Here is a 15,663-nt window from a genome sequence, read left to right on the forward strand (position 1 = left end):
ACAGGGCAGACCGTGACGTGCACCCAGAAGAGGATTAATGTTTGCACTCTGGAGCTGGCAGCAAATGGACCATGCTGGTAAATGGTGAGATCATGACCTTGTGAAACAGACGCGGCGTTAAATGGGGTGGACAGCGGAGCGGCAAAGGTGTCAGGGCCATTTTCAGGTTGAAAAGAGCCACAACATATGTCCTTTGTTTCCAACACAAAGGAGCGTGTTCCGTCAGGCGGAGAGGGGGCGGACGCACTGACACTGGACACAGGAGTCACCCAACCACAGCTTATTCCTCTAGAGTCTAGAACATCCTCTCCGAATCAACTACTTATTATTCCATTATCTGTGCTATAGCAAGGCCAAAGAGGGGGGGCAACTGTTCAAAAATAAAACCACAAAATTATTTAAATTGTGTTTTCTTTTTTTTTTTAAAGGTGCTATAAAAATAAAAAACGCCACATGTCCAGTAGTGACAGGTTTTCCCCGATTGGGAACATTTAACCCATTTATGTCCACCAGCTTTTCAGGGTTAATGCCGCCGCTGCTATGCTTTGCAATTTGAGCCTTTTGTATCATGTTCACTTAAGCTGGGTACACACTGGTAGATATATCTGCAGATCAATTGTCCACAGACGGATCAGTCAGGGTGTTCTTCATACACGCTGCCTGACCCGTCGGGACTGACATCAGAAATGGGCAGATGCAACTCCATGAACCCATCCATTGAGCTGTCAATCACCTAGTCTTTATTCTAGCACCCTGCTCCTTGAAAAATCCTTGCAGTTCCTCCTTCCTGCCTGGGGTGTCGCTCTATGCTGTGGTGTTTCTACAACAGTCTGGTTTGTACCTCAACTTTGAGATACAAACCAGACTGTTCTTGGATTACCACAGCAGACAGCGACACCCCAGGAACTACAAGGGTTTTACAAGGAGCAGGGTGCTAGAATGAACACTAATCTCCGGAGGCTCTGACGTGGCTGTACTGGTGGTTGGCGGATCTCCCATACACACAGAACGATGCACCGATAAATTTTTACTTATATCAGTCATCGGCTGTGTTGCACAGTCGACTAAATATATCTGTGAATATAATGCTGTTCACAAATATATCGATGGTACACACTGACCGATGGTGCATCGATATATCTGCCGTTCAATCGAACGGCTGATATAAAATTGGACAGTGTGTACACACCTTTACCGTGACCTAAAGATAAGGGACGTGGAATGGTCCAATTAAGAAATTACCTACACCAGAGGTTCCGAACGTAGCCCTTGAGCCTAATTGTCCAGGGACTGAGTGTATCCATGGATGACCATGCGTGACAATTAGTACTTCCGTCAATATTTAACCATCTGTGTTGAGCCATAATCTTAAACTCTGGACCGTAAAGGCGGGTACCCACTGGCCGATATATCGGCCATTCAACTGAATGGCCGATTTCTATTGATGCACCATCGGTCAGTGTGTACTACTGATATTTCTGTGGCTGTCGCACTGTAATAAAAGGACAGCAAAGTATGAATTGCGTCGAAGCTACAGGGCGACCATGTAACAAACATTACATATACTGAGGTCTCCCCAGGTAAGGAGAAGGCAATCAATGTACTAGTTACCGCACAGGTAAAGGGGCTGCGTCACAGATGACCCACAATTTTGTAGCAAGCTCTGGACTTACCGTGAACTCGCCGGTTCCCGCATCGAAGCCAACGTGAATGGTGTGCTCAAAGTCGGAGGGGAGGGAGATTTCCGGCCTTTCTTTCTCTTTCTTTTTGTTATCTGGAACAGAGAGCAGCGGTAAGGCATGGTACCCCACCCGATGGATGTGCTGGCATGGTGGGCAATGTTAGAGTTGCACATAATAACTTGGGTCCACGCACAGGCAACACCAGAGGAAGCAGGTGAGAGCCAAGAGAAAAGTAGGGGGCCCGCTGTAAAGACCGAGCAATGCGCCCCAGGTAACTAACTAATGGGGCCAGAAATTACTAACGATAACAAGGTGTAAGAGGGAATTATTCCAATGGGAATTTTCTTTATTGCTACACAAGTAAGTTTTTGGTGCAATAACAACATCCATTGTGTTTACATTCCACACTGCCATTTTCCTGTATCATTACTTGTGGGTGGTTGTGACACTTGGAGGTGACCACTCTCCCAAGACAAGCTACCTGCTGCGGATAAGATCATCAGTAATACATTTGTCCATATAGGTGTATATTAGATATGGAGCGGTACTATAACTGGCCAACTCATTCTGACGACGGGACTGGCCACAGATATTACAATCCCAGTCCACTTCAAAGCTGGGCACCCTAGGAATGAGCAGGAGGTGGGTACAGGACACCGTCTATTTCTACTTTCGATTCTGATGCTGCAAATTGGGATCAAATCGCGTTCAGATACAATGGGATTTTGACTATTTGCTATGTTATTTTGACTATATAGTCAAATTCGCACCATGCATACACAGCATACAAGTAAATAGAGGGGAACTAGCTTGGCCCCCGTGTAATAATGTCATATAATACTGCCAAATATTGTACAGATCATGAATAAAAAGCACTCTCTACACAGGGCTCTTGCGCAGTAGACACACGAAGACAGCTGCCAACTAATGAGTAATGTTTACTCATTCACATAAACTTACAGAGAGTTCCTGAAATCGGATCCCCAGTGCCACAATTCAGTGAGAGCACCCTGGGAGTATGAGGCAGGAGGCCAAGCCAGGATTCAGAAACAGGATCTCGTGGGATCCATGGGAGTTCTCAATGGAGGTAGCAGTGGTGATCCCAGCCCTACTTTACTATCATACAGCAAAGGGGAACATCCAAATAATTTGAGGGGGGGTTTACAAAGAATGGGAAAATCCCATTTAAATGAAACCATATTTTGATTCTCAGATTTTTCAGAGACACTAGGTTAAAATAGTAGTTGGCCCTCTAACAATAAATGAACCTTCGTGTGTACATGTGATAGGTGATATAGGGGCAGATGTATTAAGCCTGGTAAAGTCCAAAAGTGGAAGGTGATAACACACCGGCCAATAAACTCCTAACTCAATTTTTAAACACAGCTGATTGGCTGCTGCGTTATAACCTTCCATTTTACCAGACTTCATACATCTGCTCCGTAGAGTGTAAGCTCCACTGAGGCGAGAGTCTAAAAACATTCTGTACAGCGCTATGGAAGTTGTGTGCACCATATAAATAACTGGTCATAAATAAATGAAAAAAAAAAGAACAAGGTGTACTTTTTTCTCCGGTTCCAGGAATCTTAAACCTGATGGGGCGGTCGCCTTTCTTTTTCTTCTCCGGGTTTGGAGGCAGCGGTTTTGAGCCATGGTTTAAAGTGTTACCGTCCTTCGCATTAGCCCCAATTAACGTGCTGGTGTTCCTCAGGGGCGGAGCTGGGGGCCGGTCGTCGATGTCTGGGGCATTGTCCGACATCTTCAGCGGTCCCAGCTTTGCTGCTGCATCAGAGAAGAGCGGTTTCCGTAAGAAACATAATCAAGTGCAATATACAAACAAGGGGAACAGAAGTCAGGTTTAAAATTCGGTTTATATTTAGAGAGGGATAAAAAAAAAAAAAAAAGTCCAACCATTCTAAGGATAATTCTCATAAAGGACTGTAGGATAATGTTAATTTATGACCAAAGGATAATCAGAAATAAACGGTATCCGGATGGTAAACCGTACATACAGTCAAAAGGCCAACACCTGGTCGCCAAAAGGTCGATGTCGTTTTCCATGACTTATATGGCAACGCTAGTTATTTATCGGGGCAATTTAAAAATCAGGATTAATAGGAATGTTTAATATCCCTGATCCCCTGGCCATCGCACCGAGGGATCGGGGATATTAAACATTCTTAAAAATCCCAATTCCCCAATCCCAGAAGGAATCCCGGAATTGGATTTATTTTCTTTTTTTATTTTAAACATGCTTAATATCCCCGATCCCCTGACTGATCAGTGCATCCGGTGGGCAGTGCCGGTGAAATATGGGCCCTAAAATCCACTTGGAGGATGGTTATGACTAAGAAAAAAAAAAAAACACATTCTATGTTGACATTCCATACCACAAGAATAGACCGCTGTATACAACCCTTCACCAATATTCATTGCAAGTCCAGCTATGACCACCCACCACATGCAACACACAATGTTACTTCTTTACTTTCACGGCGCCAGCACGGCGCCCACGCTGCGGGCTCGGTGGCTCGCCACGCTATTTAAAATCAACTCCATGCCATCATGGATAGTGGAGGTATGAACTATCCATGTTGGCATGGCGTTAAGTTCCTTTATTTTACATAGTTTGTGGCGAGCGTAGAAGCCGGATGTAGCACGGCGCCATGCTGGCGCTGTGAAAGTAAAGAAGTACCCACACAACAAATACAGAGTCCATGTAAGCTACACACAGGGACACCAAGAGTGGGTACCGATTCCCCGGGCCCAGATTCAGTCAGGCCCTACTTGCAGTACCCCGGCCCAGTTGATCTCTCAACAGCCTGACAGATCCACAATTTAAATATTTTACCTGACAGACAGTAGTCAGGCAAGAACACGGTCAATGAATTATCACCAGGCCCCATTTCCCCAAGAATATACTAATGAGGTTTGTGAATGACTGGCACAGACCTAAGCACCTCCCGTACTGCAGCTTTCCTGGACTTCTAGTCCTTTCCAACAGCACAAGATCTGAAGAACGCGTCTCGGAGGCAGACAACTCAGGACAGTCAAGCAACAGACTTAATAAATGCAGCAGCTCTGGGTGATTTGTAGCTTATAAAATATTTAGTGCACAAATGCCCTTATTGAAGAGACCCCAGGGAATCCCCCTCACCTGCCGGCCTCTTCTTGTGCTGCAGCCCCTGGGACAGCAGATGGCAGATGCAGGGAGTTCCACACAGAAGACACCAATTTGCATCTAAAAAGGTGACCAGGTGGCAGGGCGATCACCTGCCTCATAGTCCCGGGGGAAAGAGGGAGCCTCAGCTGTCTGCACTGAGCCGCACAGGCTGATAGACCAGGCTGCAGGACTATGGAGGACTCAGCTACTGATCCCAGGATCTATGCACTTCCTTATACAGGACTGATTTATCATTAGAGGTTCTGATCATCCCTGGAATTCGGCCAACTTCTGTAGCAGTGTTACACCTGTATCCTAAACAAGAAGGGACTGTATATGCCCTGTTCTGATCCTGGTAATAGGATAGGCAGGCAGATAGTCCTCTTGGCAGTGTCTGGTACTTTATCACCGGCCAATCAGCTCCTAACTGTCCCTTTTAAACCCAGTCTGTAACTTTAGAGTCAGGAGCTGATTGGCCGGTGATAAAGTACCAGGCACTTCATCACTGCTCCATACATCGACCCCTGTGTGTTACCCTGCTAAGCTCTAAGCAGGAGGAATGTCACACATGCACGCCAGGCCTTTCATATACTGTATGCCCAGCAGCACTTTATTTACACTCTGGTAAGTCCACACTGTCAGTAGGGTTACGCGGTTTGTAGAGGAAGATACTGCCTGCATCTCTGCTGTATTTACGCAGTTTCGATATCTCCCTGTCTCCTGCCCAACAAGATCTGTGTCAACAGGTCGACGGATAAACGTCAACAGGTTAAAATGGTTGACATGACAGCTGTCGACAATTTTTCTTTTTTTTTTTTCAATGCGGTCATAAACTTCGCATCAGTTACAACGCAGGCTACGACTAGGAATAGTCTGCTCTGTAGAATTTGAAATTATGCAAATTATAGATGTTTCTTCGCTGCTGATTGGCTGCCATGTGAACCTTCTACACTGGACCACTTCTCCTCCTTTATCACTGCTTCAGACATCTGCCCCCTTTTTCGAAGCGTGGTGCGCAGTGAGCCCGCATGGGTACATGTTTTTTCATGTCGACCAGTTGAGCATGTCGATCTTATGGGAACGGTTTACCTATCTCGGATTAATCCATGCCTATATGATATAGGGGTGTGATAGTATTGGTTTTATCTGCTCATAAGTAGTATTGGTTTTATCTGCTCATAAGTAGATATAACGGAAAATGAATGTACCTTCTTTGGAGCTGTATATTAGGCAGGCATTAGAACTGAATATCTAAGCATCAGCCCAATAACGGCAGCGACATCAGATTATTGGGAACGTAACCAAAATCAGCCGGAATAGGATCACCGTCAGCCTGCGCTTGGCTTTGGTCACCTCCCAAATGCACAGATAAGTGCTCGTGACCCAGAGCCAATAGAAGGATCTCTCCAACGATGTCATACGTGTGTGAGGCGACACTGAGCAGAGGCTTCACATTTTCAGTGTTCTAAAAACAATTGCTTTTATTAAAAGGAAACGTAATTCACAAATGAACAGGAGGAGACGGAGGCTTCTCTTAGCCAAAGTGCTGAAAAGAACCCCAAATCTTGCCATGCACCCTCATCAAGTAATATGAGGTGGAGTCGGTGTCTTATCCCCACCTATGGTAGCCTTCTGCTGAGCAACAACATTCTCACAAGCGATGGCGCTGTCCTAAGTTAGCAAGACTTGGGTCAATGATATATTGTGTTCCCCCTTCTCCAGAACAATATCAGTGGTCCCCCTTCTCCAGAAAAGCTTTACACTCTATAGACCTAAAGGGCATTTTGGGGTAAACAAGGCACTTTGGGGCGATTGCCAGATTGGCGTGCCAAACAAGACATTTTCTTGTGGAGTCTCCTTCAGGTTAGATGTACTGTTAGAATATCTCCGTGATTTCGAGCGCTGAGCCGCCCTTGTGAAGGAATGGGGGCTGCGCACAAAGTCTTTGACGTGTAGGTAAAATTAATTCTAGGAAGCAGAATAAAAACACAAACACCTACAGCCCTGCTGTGACGTTACACGAGGCAGAGATCAGTCCTTCTGTGCGAGTAACCCTTCCAGCTGATACAGGGAACACAGGATCCGTACTAAGCAAATGCCAGGATTCTTATATTACAGAACCACAGACTCCTAATACATGTTCAGCAAGATGCTCCTGATTCAACCAATCAGAAATCTAGATTCCTGTTGTCTCTGTAGTTCTCAGGAGCAAAGATAATTAGAGATAAAATGATCCATTCAAGCAGTTTCATTTGAATTGTGCAGATTAGAGCTTAGATTGGGTACGGGGCGAGGAGTCAGTTTAGTGCATCATATTCAACAATCATTTAAACCAATCACCGATGCTGAGCAGGAAATGACTAGATAGAGGTAGCAGTACACACAGAACAGAAGATGTTCCTTCATAATCACCTCTGCAAAACAGGGAATTCATTATAGAGAGGTGTGTATGAAACATTGAGCCCGAACCCTACCCATAACCACAGGTTAACCCCCTCAGCAGTACAGCCAACATGTACTGGCTGTGTCAACATTCGGAATGTTGACATAATAACTACATTCCATAGAGAGGCAGATCCGTATATATATATATATATATATATATATATATATATATATATATATATATATATATATATATATATATATATATATATATATATATATATATATATATATATATATACACACACACACACACACACACACACACACACACACACAACCCTATATACACACACACAACCCTATATACAGACAACCCTATATACAGATAAAATGCCGCCGCTGTGACGCAAGCGCCCTACACCAGCGTCTGCCCACAAATACAGTCTCCGGATAAGTAACTATGACGCGCGTTCCATTTTACACAAGGGTTAAATAAAATTCAGAAATAAAACTAGGTTGTTTTCTTCCCAACAAGCCGCTGTGCTAAATATATCAGCTGTCTAACGCCGTCATTAGAAAAGGTGTTTTACATCCCGCACCAGGCAGAGCGGCGGCGGCAGCTTCTGGTTCACAGCTGAGAATATTTCTATTTCAGGGCACGGCAGATAAAAGTCACTATGCACAAATGCCCTACAAAAACCAACACGGGCACATTTATAGTGCGGGCATGGGGGCAGAGTTAGATGCACTAAGCGCCAGGAACACAGACCCGCCTGCAGCAAGGAGAGCTGGTATACGTACACACCGCCTGCTATGAAGCCACACTAGTTCAGACTTGGCCACGCCTCCTGCGGCTGAATAAGGCTGCGCATTCGCAGCCTTGCAAGTCCACCAAAGCCTGGTGAAGTCATAAAAAACGGCCGGTGATAACGTAACCGCCAATAAGCTCATAACTGCCAAGTTACAGGGTGGTTTGAAAATGACATTTAGAGGCCAGTTGACTGGTGCACTATCATCTGCCACTTTATAACTTCACCAGGCATAATAAAACTGCCTCTGCACAGTGCGCCCCAATCAGTCCTGTGCAACTCTGTAGCGACTTACGGTGGCCATACGCTAGAGCGATTTGACACTTTTCCACGCATCCGGCCGATAAATCGTGTGAAAAGTGTCACATCGTACGTCATTTACTTCTGATATCGATCGAGTGCGCGGCCCCGTGTGCCGTCTGTCGAATCCACAGATTGCGACTGCTGCAGAAAGGATTTATCGTACCTGGATCGGGGAAAGGGATCGCATCATGTGATACATCGAACACGGTCATTTCGAATACGATGTATTGCATGATGCGATCCCAGTCACCACTCCAGATACGATAAATCCTTACTGTATCGCATGCGGCACCTTGCAGTAGTGTACGGCACGGCTCAGTATCAGCCCAATGAAGGCAGGAAGATCTGGCTGAGATTTAAGAATGCAGGTATGATCACGGTAGATCGGTCACATCCTCACATCCCCAAATCCAGGCTCCAGCCATCCTCTCGCTCCCGTGGGCACATGCAGACTTGGCACTCTTCCTGCAGTCAGATGTGAGAGCGGGTGTCCAGAGAAGATGTGAAACACGGCAAGGAAAAGCAGCACTAGAACACAAGCCATGTGTGCGAGCTAGCCCTACCAGAGAGGAGAAGGAAGACTCATCTGCTGGCTGCTCTCCCTGTGGGTTACGGGTAGCTCGGCGCACAATAAAGGACGTTCTCTGGATTTGTATGTGTTTGGTTAGGGGCTAAGCACATTATCGCATGCATGTTTGGCCGTATGTCTGCAGCTTCTAAGTGGATGGGGATAAAGCAACCTGTAGCCAATCAGATCATCTGCATGTTTGTAGCAGCGTAGACTAGTTTAGATGAATGAGCTAATCTTGTGGGAGAGCGTGACCTGCGTACCTGTTATGTGCAAAGGGCAGGGCTGCATGTGACAGTGACATGATATGAGGAGAGGAATGGAGGCAGCAGGAAGCCACAGACTGAGAGTTATATAGTGGGAGGAGCATGGTCCCCAGCAGCACAGAGTATATCAGCAGATTAGTGATGTATCAGTGAGGACAGGGCTGCATGTGACAGTGACATGATATGAGGAGGGGAATGGAGGCAGCAGGAAGCCATAGACTGAGAGTTATATAGTGGGAGGAGCAGGGTCCCCAGCAGCACAGAGTATATCAGGAGATGAGTGATGTGTCAGTGAGGACAGGGCTGCATGTGACAGGGGCAGTGACACAATATGAGGGGGGGAATGGAGGCAGCAGGAAGCCACAGAAAAAGTTATATAGTGGGAGGAGCAGGGTCCCCAGCAGCACAGAGTATATCAGGAGATGAGTGAGGTGTATTGATCACAGAAAATATACAGGATCTGAAAATAAAAACAAACGCTAGGTGATCGCTTTGAGGAATGGAGATGAATCCTGCACTATATTACCAGGAAACAAACAATCTGTGTCTTCCCCTAGCTGCACCGTGTCGCTATTAGCTGCCCAATTCCCTAGAATGTATATTTCTGCTGGAATATGGCTCCATGCAATACTGTAGGTGAATACATGAAACCAATTTAACGGATAAGGTCGGCCTCGGTGTTAGGGGACTGGGTAATGGAGAGGAGTAAATTGAGGCTATGCAGACACAGCGGTTCCCAAGTCTAGGACTAACATTCACCGTCACTGTCCTTGACCCCTGGGTCACCCCCAAATCACCGCGCTGCATATGAAAATATACATGGGGATGGCAGCCTTTTACTAGCAGTGCGCCGGCTAGTGCCAGATCTAGCTAATATAAGTACATTTAATTCATTTTCATATTTTATAATGCCAATAAATAATGGGATGTTTGCTGATGGCTTCATTCATTCAGGGGGGTTAGTAAAGGTTGCCTCGTGTTTTGTTTGATAAAGTATTTGGCTAGTTGTGTACGACACACATTGCAGCCCAATCACAGTAACTGTAGCACAAGGCACCACACCTCAGCCACTTCGCGATGTTGTCATGAAACAGCCTCACCAACAGCTACCGAGCAGATTACAGAAGAGGCGCAGGTTGGGGGGTGAGGGTGAGGGGGCGGGGGGGGGGGGGGTGTATTAAAGAAAGTATGGTCAGAGATGATGGCAGACTAGACTATAGTATAATACATTTATTTATATATAGTGCTGTTCAGTGCCTAGAGTTGCTTTATGTAGAAGCATAATACAGATAATTAGAGTCGCAGTAAATACTGAAAAACACGAACATAATGCCAAACTAAGGAAACCATGCGTCGACCATTGGTCGACGCATGAAAAAAATGTTGACATTCGTTAGGTCAACATGATAAAAAAAAAAAAAAAAAAAATCGACAGAAGGAATAGGTTGACATGCGTTTTTCATGTTTTTATGTGTCAATGTCAATCATGTTGATCTTTTTCACGTGTCGACCTTCTGTCTGCCGACCAACAGTGGTCGACTTTTGACCATCGACCTAATGACCGCATAATGGGTTCATAATTTCCAAGGATTTTGCATTCTGCTCATACAGAGAAAAAAAAAAGGACGAGGTAGCCATATTGGGTGCACTACATGGGTCGCACTTGGTGGAACAAACAATGCCTGGACTAGATTACACGTAATTGATCATTAACAATGTGCGCCCCCCCCACCACCACCCCCTTCATCTGAAGACAGTCAAAATTACACTGCATGTTCAAAGACAGAATGTTCTGAGCGGGCCGGGTGATGTCACTGGACAATACGGTTAACGATTGTGTTCAGTGTGTATGCGCTAGATGGTTTGAGCAATAGCATTAATGACATCATAAAGACCTACAGTGAGCAGAACTTTGCGGATGGCGATAGTTGGAAAATGACTGTGCTCAGAACCTCGCTATAAGGCGCAGTCTCTATGCCGTCCAGAATTTGCCAATACTAAGCACTTGAAAATGTATTACGCCCAACTCTTCCAGAATGTAACGGTTGAGCGTCATGTGTCCGACATGTCCACCTGGAACGGAGTCGATGGAACAGACGAGGCTAATGAGCGCTCACTTAGGGAGAGATCAGCCTTTTACGGGATACCTAATGTTTAGGGATTTAAGTGGCCCTGAAAGCACAGAATGAATTATTGCTAAGCTAATAAATAGGTCATTTTTACTCATCCGCTCCAATGGATCCTCTCTTAAAGCATTAATTATTGATAGTCACTTTTTGGATTAGGAGAGATGACCATTGTATGGGAAGAGGAGTAATTACTATTACTATTAGAAATAAATAAATAAAATGCCATATCATCATCATCATAATAAACAATAGTAATTAAATAGTAAGTTTACAGATACAATACAGCTGGGTGCAACAGGGCAAACACATCTGTACTAAAACTCTAATAATGTAACCATGACACACTAAGGCCAATCCCATCATACACATACAAAGTCATTTTAGGTTTGGACAAAAAGACACCCATTTCTCCTGACGCTGCTCTAATATATATAACGGTCCAGGTCATTTCCAATATTACCAATCAGCCTGACAGTCCAGTGACAGGACAAACACTATTGGATAGGTGCTAGGTAAGAAGTGGTGTCCATTTGAAACTTGGATCACATTATGGGTGAAATTGATATGTTTATACGTCCCTGGCTAAGTTATCAGCGTAGGCTGCCGCCGTGAAACTACACAAGTAACTACCGTACAGTTGCCGGGAACTGCATCTCTGTCCCTGGCAAGCCTACTAAGCGCCTCTCTCACCGCAGACGCCAGCATGATCCCCTCTCTTTGGCGGAGAGGGGATCATGCTGGTGCCGGCGGAGAACCGCTCCATCTGTTTGACAAGCAGGACTATCCACATCTGCGTGGAGTTGATTTTATATAGTGTGGTGAGCGAAGCGAGCCACTGAGCCCCGCAAGGGGACGAGGATTACCTTACATGTAATCCGCATGCGCTCGCCACACTATATAAAATCAATCCCCACGCCGACGTGGATAGTGGGGGTATGAAAAGGTCATGTGGACGCGTAACGCGTGCAATCGCCACACTTCGGGCTGCCGTGGATAGTGGGGGTTTCAGAAGACTCTACAGAACCCCTAACCCTGTAGGCAGGGTTGCTGTACCCTGCCGCAATAGCTACTCAGACGCAGGAGCGTCTCATTGCTGGAGCGGCTGAGACGCTCCCTTGTCAAACAGATGGAGCGCCTCTCCGCCGGCACCAGCATGATCCCCTCTCCACCAAAAAGAGAGGGGATCATGCTGGCGCCGGTGGTGTGAGAGAGGCGATGACTAGGTTGCCAGGGACGGCAGGGACAGAGCTGCAGTTCCCAGCAACAGTACGGTAGTTTCACAACACAAGTACCCACTTTTTTTTTTTTAAGAGGTGGGCATGAAAAAAATTTGTGTCTGGTTTCCTTTCGCTCCAATGCATTCAATAAAAATCTTAGTGTATTGAACATAGTGACAGCATAATATTAGGACGGCTTGTATTCAAGCAATATTGAACGCTTCGGATCATCTACGTCAGCGATGGGCAACCTTTGGCCCTTCAGCTGTTGTTAAACTACACATCCCAGCATGCCCTGCTACAGATTTGCTATTTGGTCATGCTAAAACTGATGCAGGGCATTTTGGGATGCATAGTTTAACAACAGCTGGAGGGCCATAGGTTCCCCATCCCTGACCTACGTGAACGTCTGCGTAACCCTCAGGATGTCCAGAGAAATGGTATTCAATGATGCCGGCACTGGCGAATATCTAGTTTGCTAGCCGCAGACTAGTCACAAAAGAAGAACGCAGATGACAGCAAATATCTAAAAACAGACGGACAAAGGTATAGAAGCAGCGATGTATGGAGCCGGCAGCTTGGCCAGAGAGCTAACATCTCACTGTGCAAATTTCACAGGTCCCTCAGAAATGATCAGTCATCAAGTCGGCATTAAATGCTGGTTCTAGGAGGAGGGAGAGCGGTGTCCGTGTGAAAGACAAACATTCCAGCCTGAAACGGGAGGACCTGAGCAGCTTCCACCACCCAGGGCCCAAGAACATAGGAGATAGATATATTCTATAACAGAAGAACATCTTCCCAAACCAACTACTGCTCACATGCAACACATCAGTCATCCCACGAAGAGGGATCCCCTGGGAATGATTCAGGCTCCTCCCTAATTATAGATCTCTATTGCTCAGACACCTGGACAGGTGCTGACGTCAGCCTGAAACATAGCTGAAGGAAGTACATGAGAACCAAGATAGCGGCCAGCAAACCTGGGGCTCTGTGCCAATGTTAGAGAAGAGGCACGGCCGGGACAAGGGGCAGAGTTTCACTCCCTACATGCCGAAAATACCAGCTCTTCCAATACAGCCCTACACGTGTTGAAAAAGGCGATATTTATCCCCTACGTTGAGACTACGAAACTTTTACAGAAATTACCCGAGTCTGACATAATAGGGACAGGACTGATAACAATTTGTGTAAACATCGAAAGGTATCCACTGAAGCTGGGCACAAACTAGTGCGACCCAGTGATGTACTGTAACTGACATCTTCCATGCTGTACAACCGACACAATGTATCGACGCATGCTGACACAGCCGTGGGATTGGGAATACACACAATACAATGAATGTATCACATGATATGCTGTATAGTGTGTATCCAGCTTTAGGGAATGACAAATACAGTATTAGAGACACTTTATTCAGTATCCACAGGAGAAGAGTACAGCGAGCCCCCCCTCCTGCCCCCGCTCCTGCCCCCAGTCTTTGCACAGCAAGCCCCCACTCCCCAGTCTTTGCACAGCAAGCCCCCGCTCCAGCCCCCCAGTCTTTGCACAGCAAGCCCCCGCTCCAGCCCCCCAGTCTTTGCACAGCAAGCCCCCGCTCCAGCCCCCCAGTCTTTGCACAGCAAGCCCCCGCTCCAGCCCCCCAGTCTTTGCACAGCAAGCCCCCGCTCCAGCCCCCCAGTCCTTGCACAGTCAGCTCATGTCTAGGTCAGCATTGTGTTTGCACTGACCTGTGAGGCTGACACACCTGCTCGCCACCTACTGAGACACGTACAGTCATGGGAACCGCAATGGTGCAAGGTCCACTCACACTCACCTATGGCACACCTATACCCACATACACATCACCAGGTTACTCAGGGCCCACACTGGGGGTGGCAATCCTGGGCCTCTCCCTCCAATATCAGGGTCATATTGATACAATATATAGTGCATATGAGGCAGGTAAGACAGAAAGACGTATGAGTAGGCACCGTCGCAGGGGGCACACGCATAAGTAGGCACACGCACAAGGCGGCACCGTCACAGGGAACATGTGAAGGTACAGTCATAGGGAACACGTGAGGTGGGCAGTACATGTATGAGGCGTCACAGTCATAGAGAACATGTATGTGGAAGTACAGTGACAGGGAACACATGAGGCGGGTAGTACATGTATGAGGCGGTACAGTCACAGAGAACACATATGTGGTGCATGTATGAGGCGGCACAGTCACAGAGAACACATATGTGGTACATGTATGCGGAGGCACAGTCACAGAGAACACATATGTGGTACATGTATGTGGAGGCACAGTCACAGAGAACACATATGTGGTACATGTATGTGTAGGCACAGTCACAGGAAACACATGAGGCAGATAGTACATGTATGTGGAGGTACAGTCACAGGGAACACATTTGGTACATGTATGAGGCAGCACAGTAACAGAGAAACATATGTGGTACATGTATGAGGCGACAATCACAGAGAACACATATGTGGTACATGTATGAGGCGGCACAGTAACAGAGAAACATATGTGGTACATGTATGAGGCGACAATCACAGAGAACACATATGTGGTACATGTATGAGGTGGTACAGTCACAGGGAACACATGTGGTACATGTATGAGGCAGCACAGTAACATAGAACACATATGTGGTACATGTATGAGGTGGTACAGTCACAGTGAACACATATGTGGTACATGTATGAGGCGGCACAGTCACAGAGAACATGTATGAGGGGTAACCATGCCTATCCTATTCCATAGAACACATGATCATCCCATGTGTCACGCATGTAGCTGCCCAGCACCCCGGTCTCACCTCACACTGGGATCCAGCAGGTGTCACCGGTGCCCGGGCTCTGGCGCTGCTCACACTCCGGTCCCCGGCTCTGCTCACACACCCACCCCGCTCCCGGCTCTCCCCACACTGCCTGCTAGGGATGGGTAATCATATGATGTTTCATCGGTAACATCGGATTTGTGGTTCCAATGTTCGATGTTTAACCCTGCAATGTTGAGGATCCAATGTTTCATCTACATCGCTAGATTTCTCCCCCGATGTTTTTCTCAATCTTCCAATGTTTTTTCTTTTGTGTGTCAATGTGTGCTGCTTTCAATGCTTTGCAGCCAGCTCACTCTCTCCTT

At 46.4% G+C, this 15,663-nt stretch overlaps 1 protein-coding gene across 1 annotated transcript in view; it reads right to left on the reverse strand.

The window, feature by feature from the left end:
• PAK1 (p21 (RAC1) activated kinase 1) overlaps positions 1-15,451 on the reverse strand; it is a 48,413-nt gene extending 32,962 nt beyond the window's left edge. Inside the window, exons 1-3 of the mRNA XM_083170200.1 lie at positions 15,338-15,451; positions 3,246-3,464; positions 1,674-1,774 (exon numbers count right to left, since the gene is read on the reverse strand). Coding sequence (XP_083026326.1) covers positions 1,674-1,774; positions 3,246-3,441 — 297 coding nt within the window. The 5' untranslated portion in view covers positions 3,442-3,464; positions 15,338-15,451. The remainder of the gene's footprint in view (positions 1-1,673; positions 1,775-3,245; positions 3,465-15,337) is intronic.
• Positions 15,452-15,663: the final 212 nt, after the last annotated feature.

Source organism: Crinia signifera, chromosome 2 (genome assembly GCF_055691185.1).
Source record: "Crinia signifera chromosome 2, ASM5569118v1, whole genome shotgun sequence".
Taxonomy (NCBI): domain Eukaryota; kingdom Metazoa; phylum Chordata; class Amphibia; order Anura; family Myobatrachidae; genus Crinia; species Crinia signifera.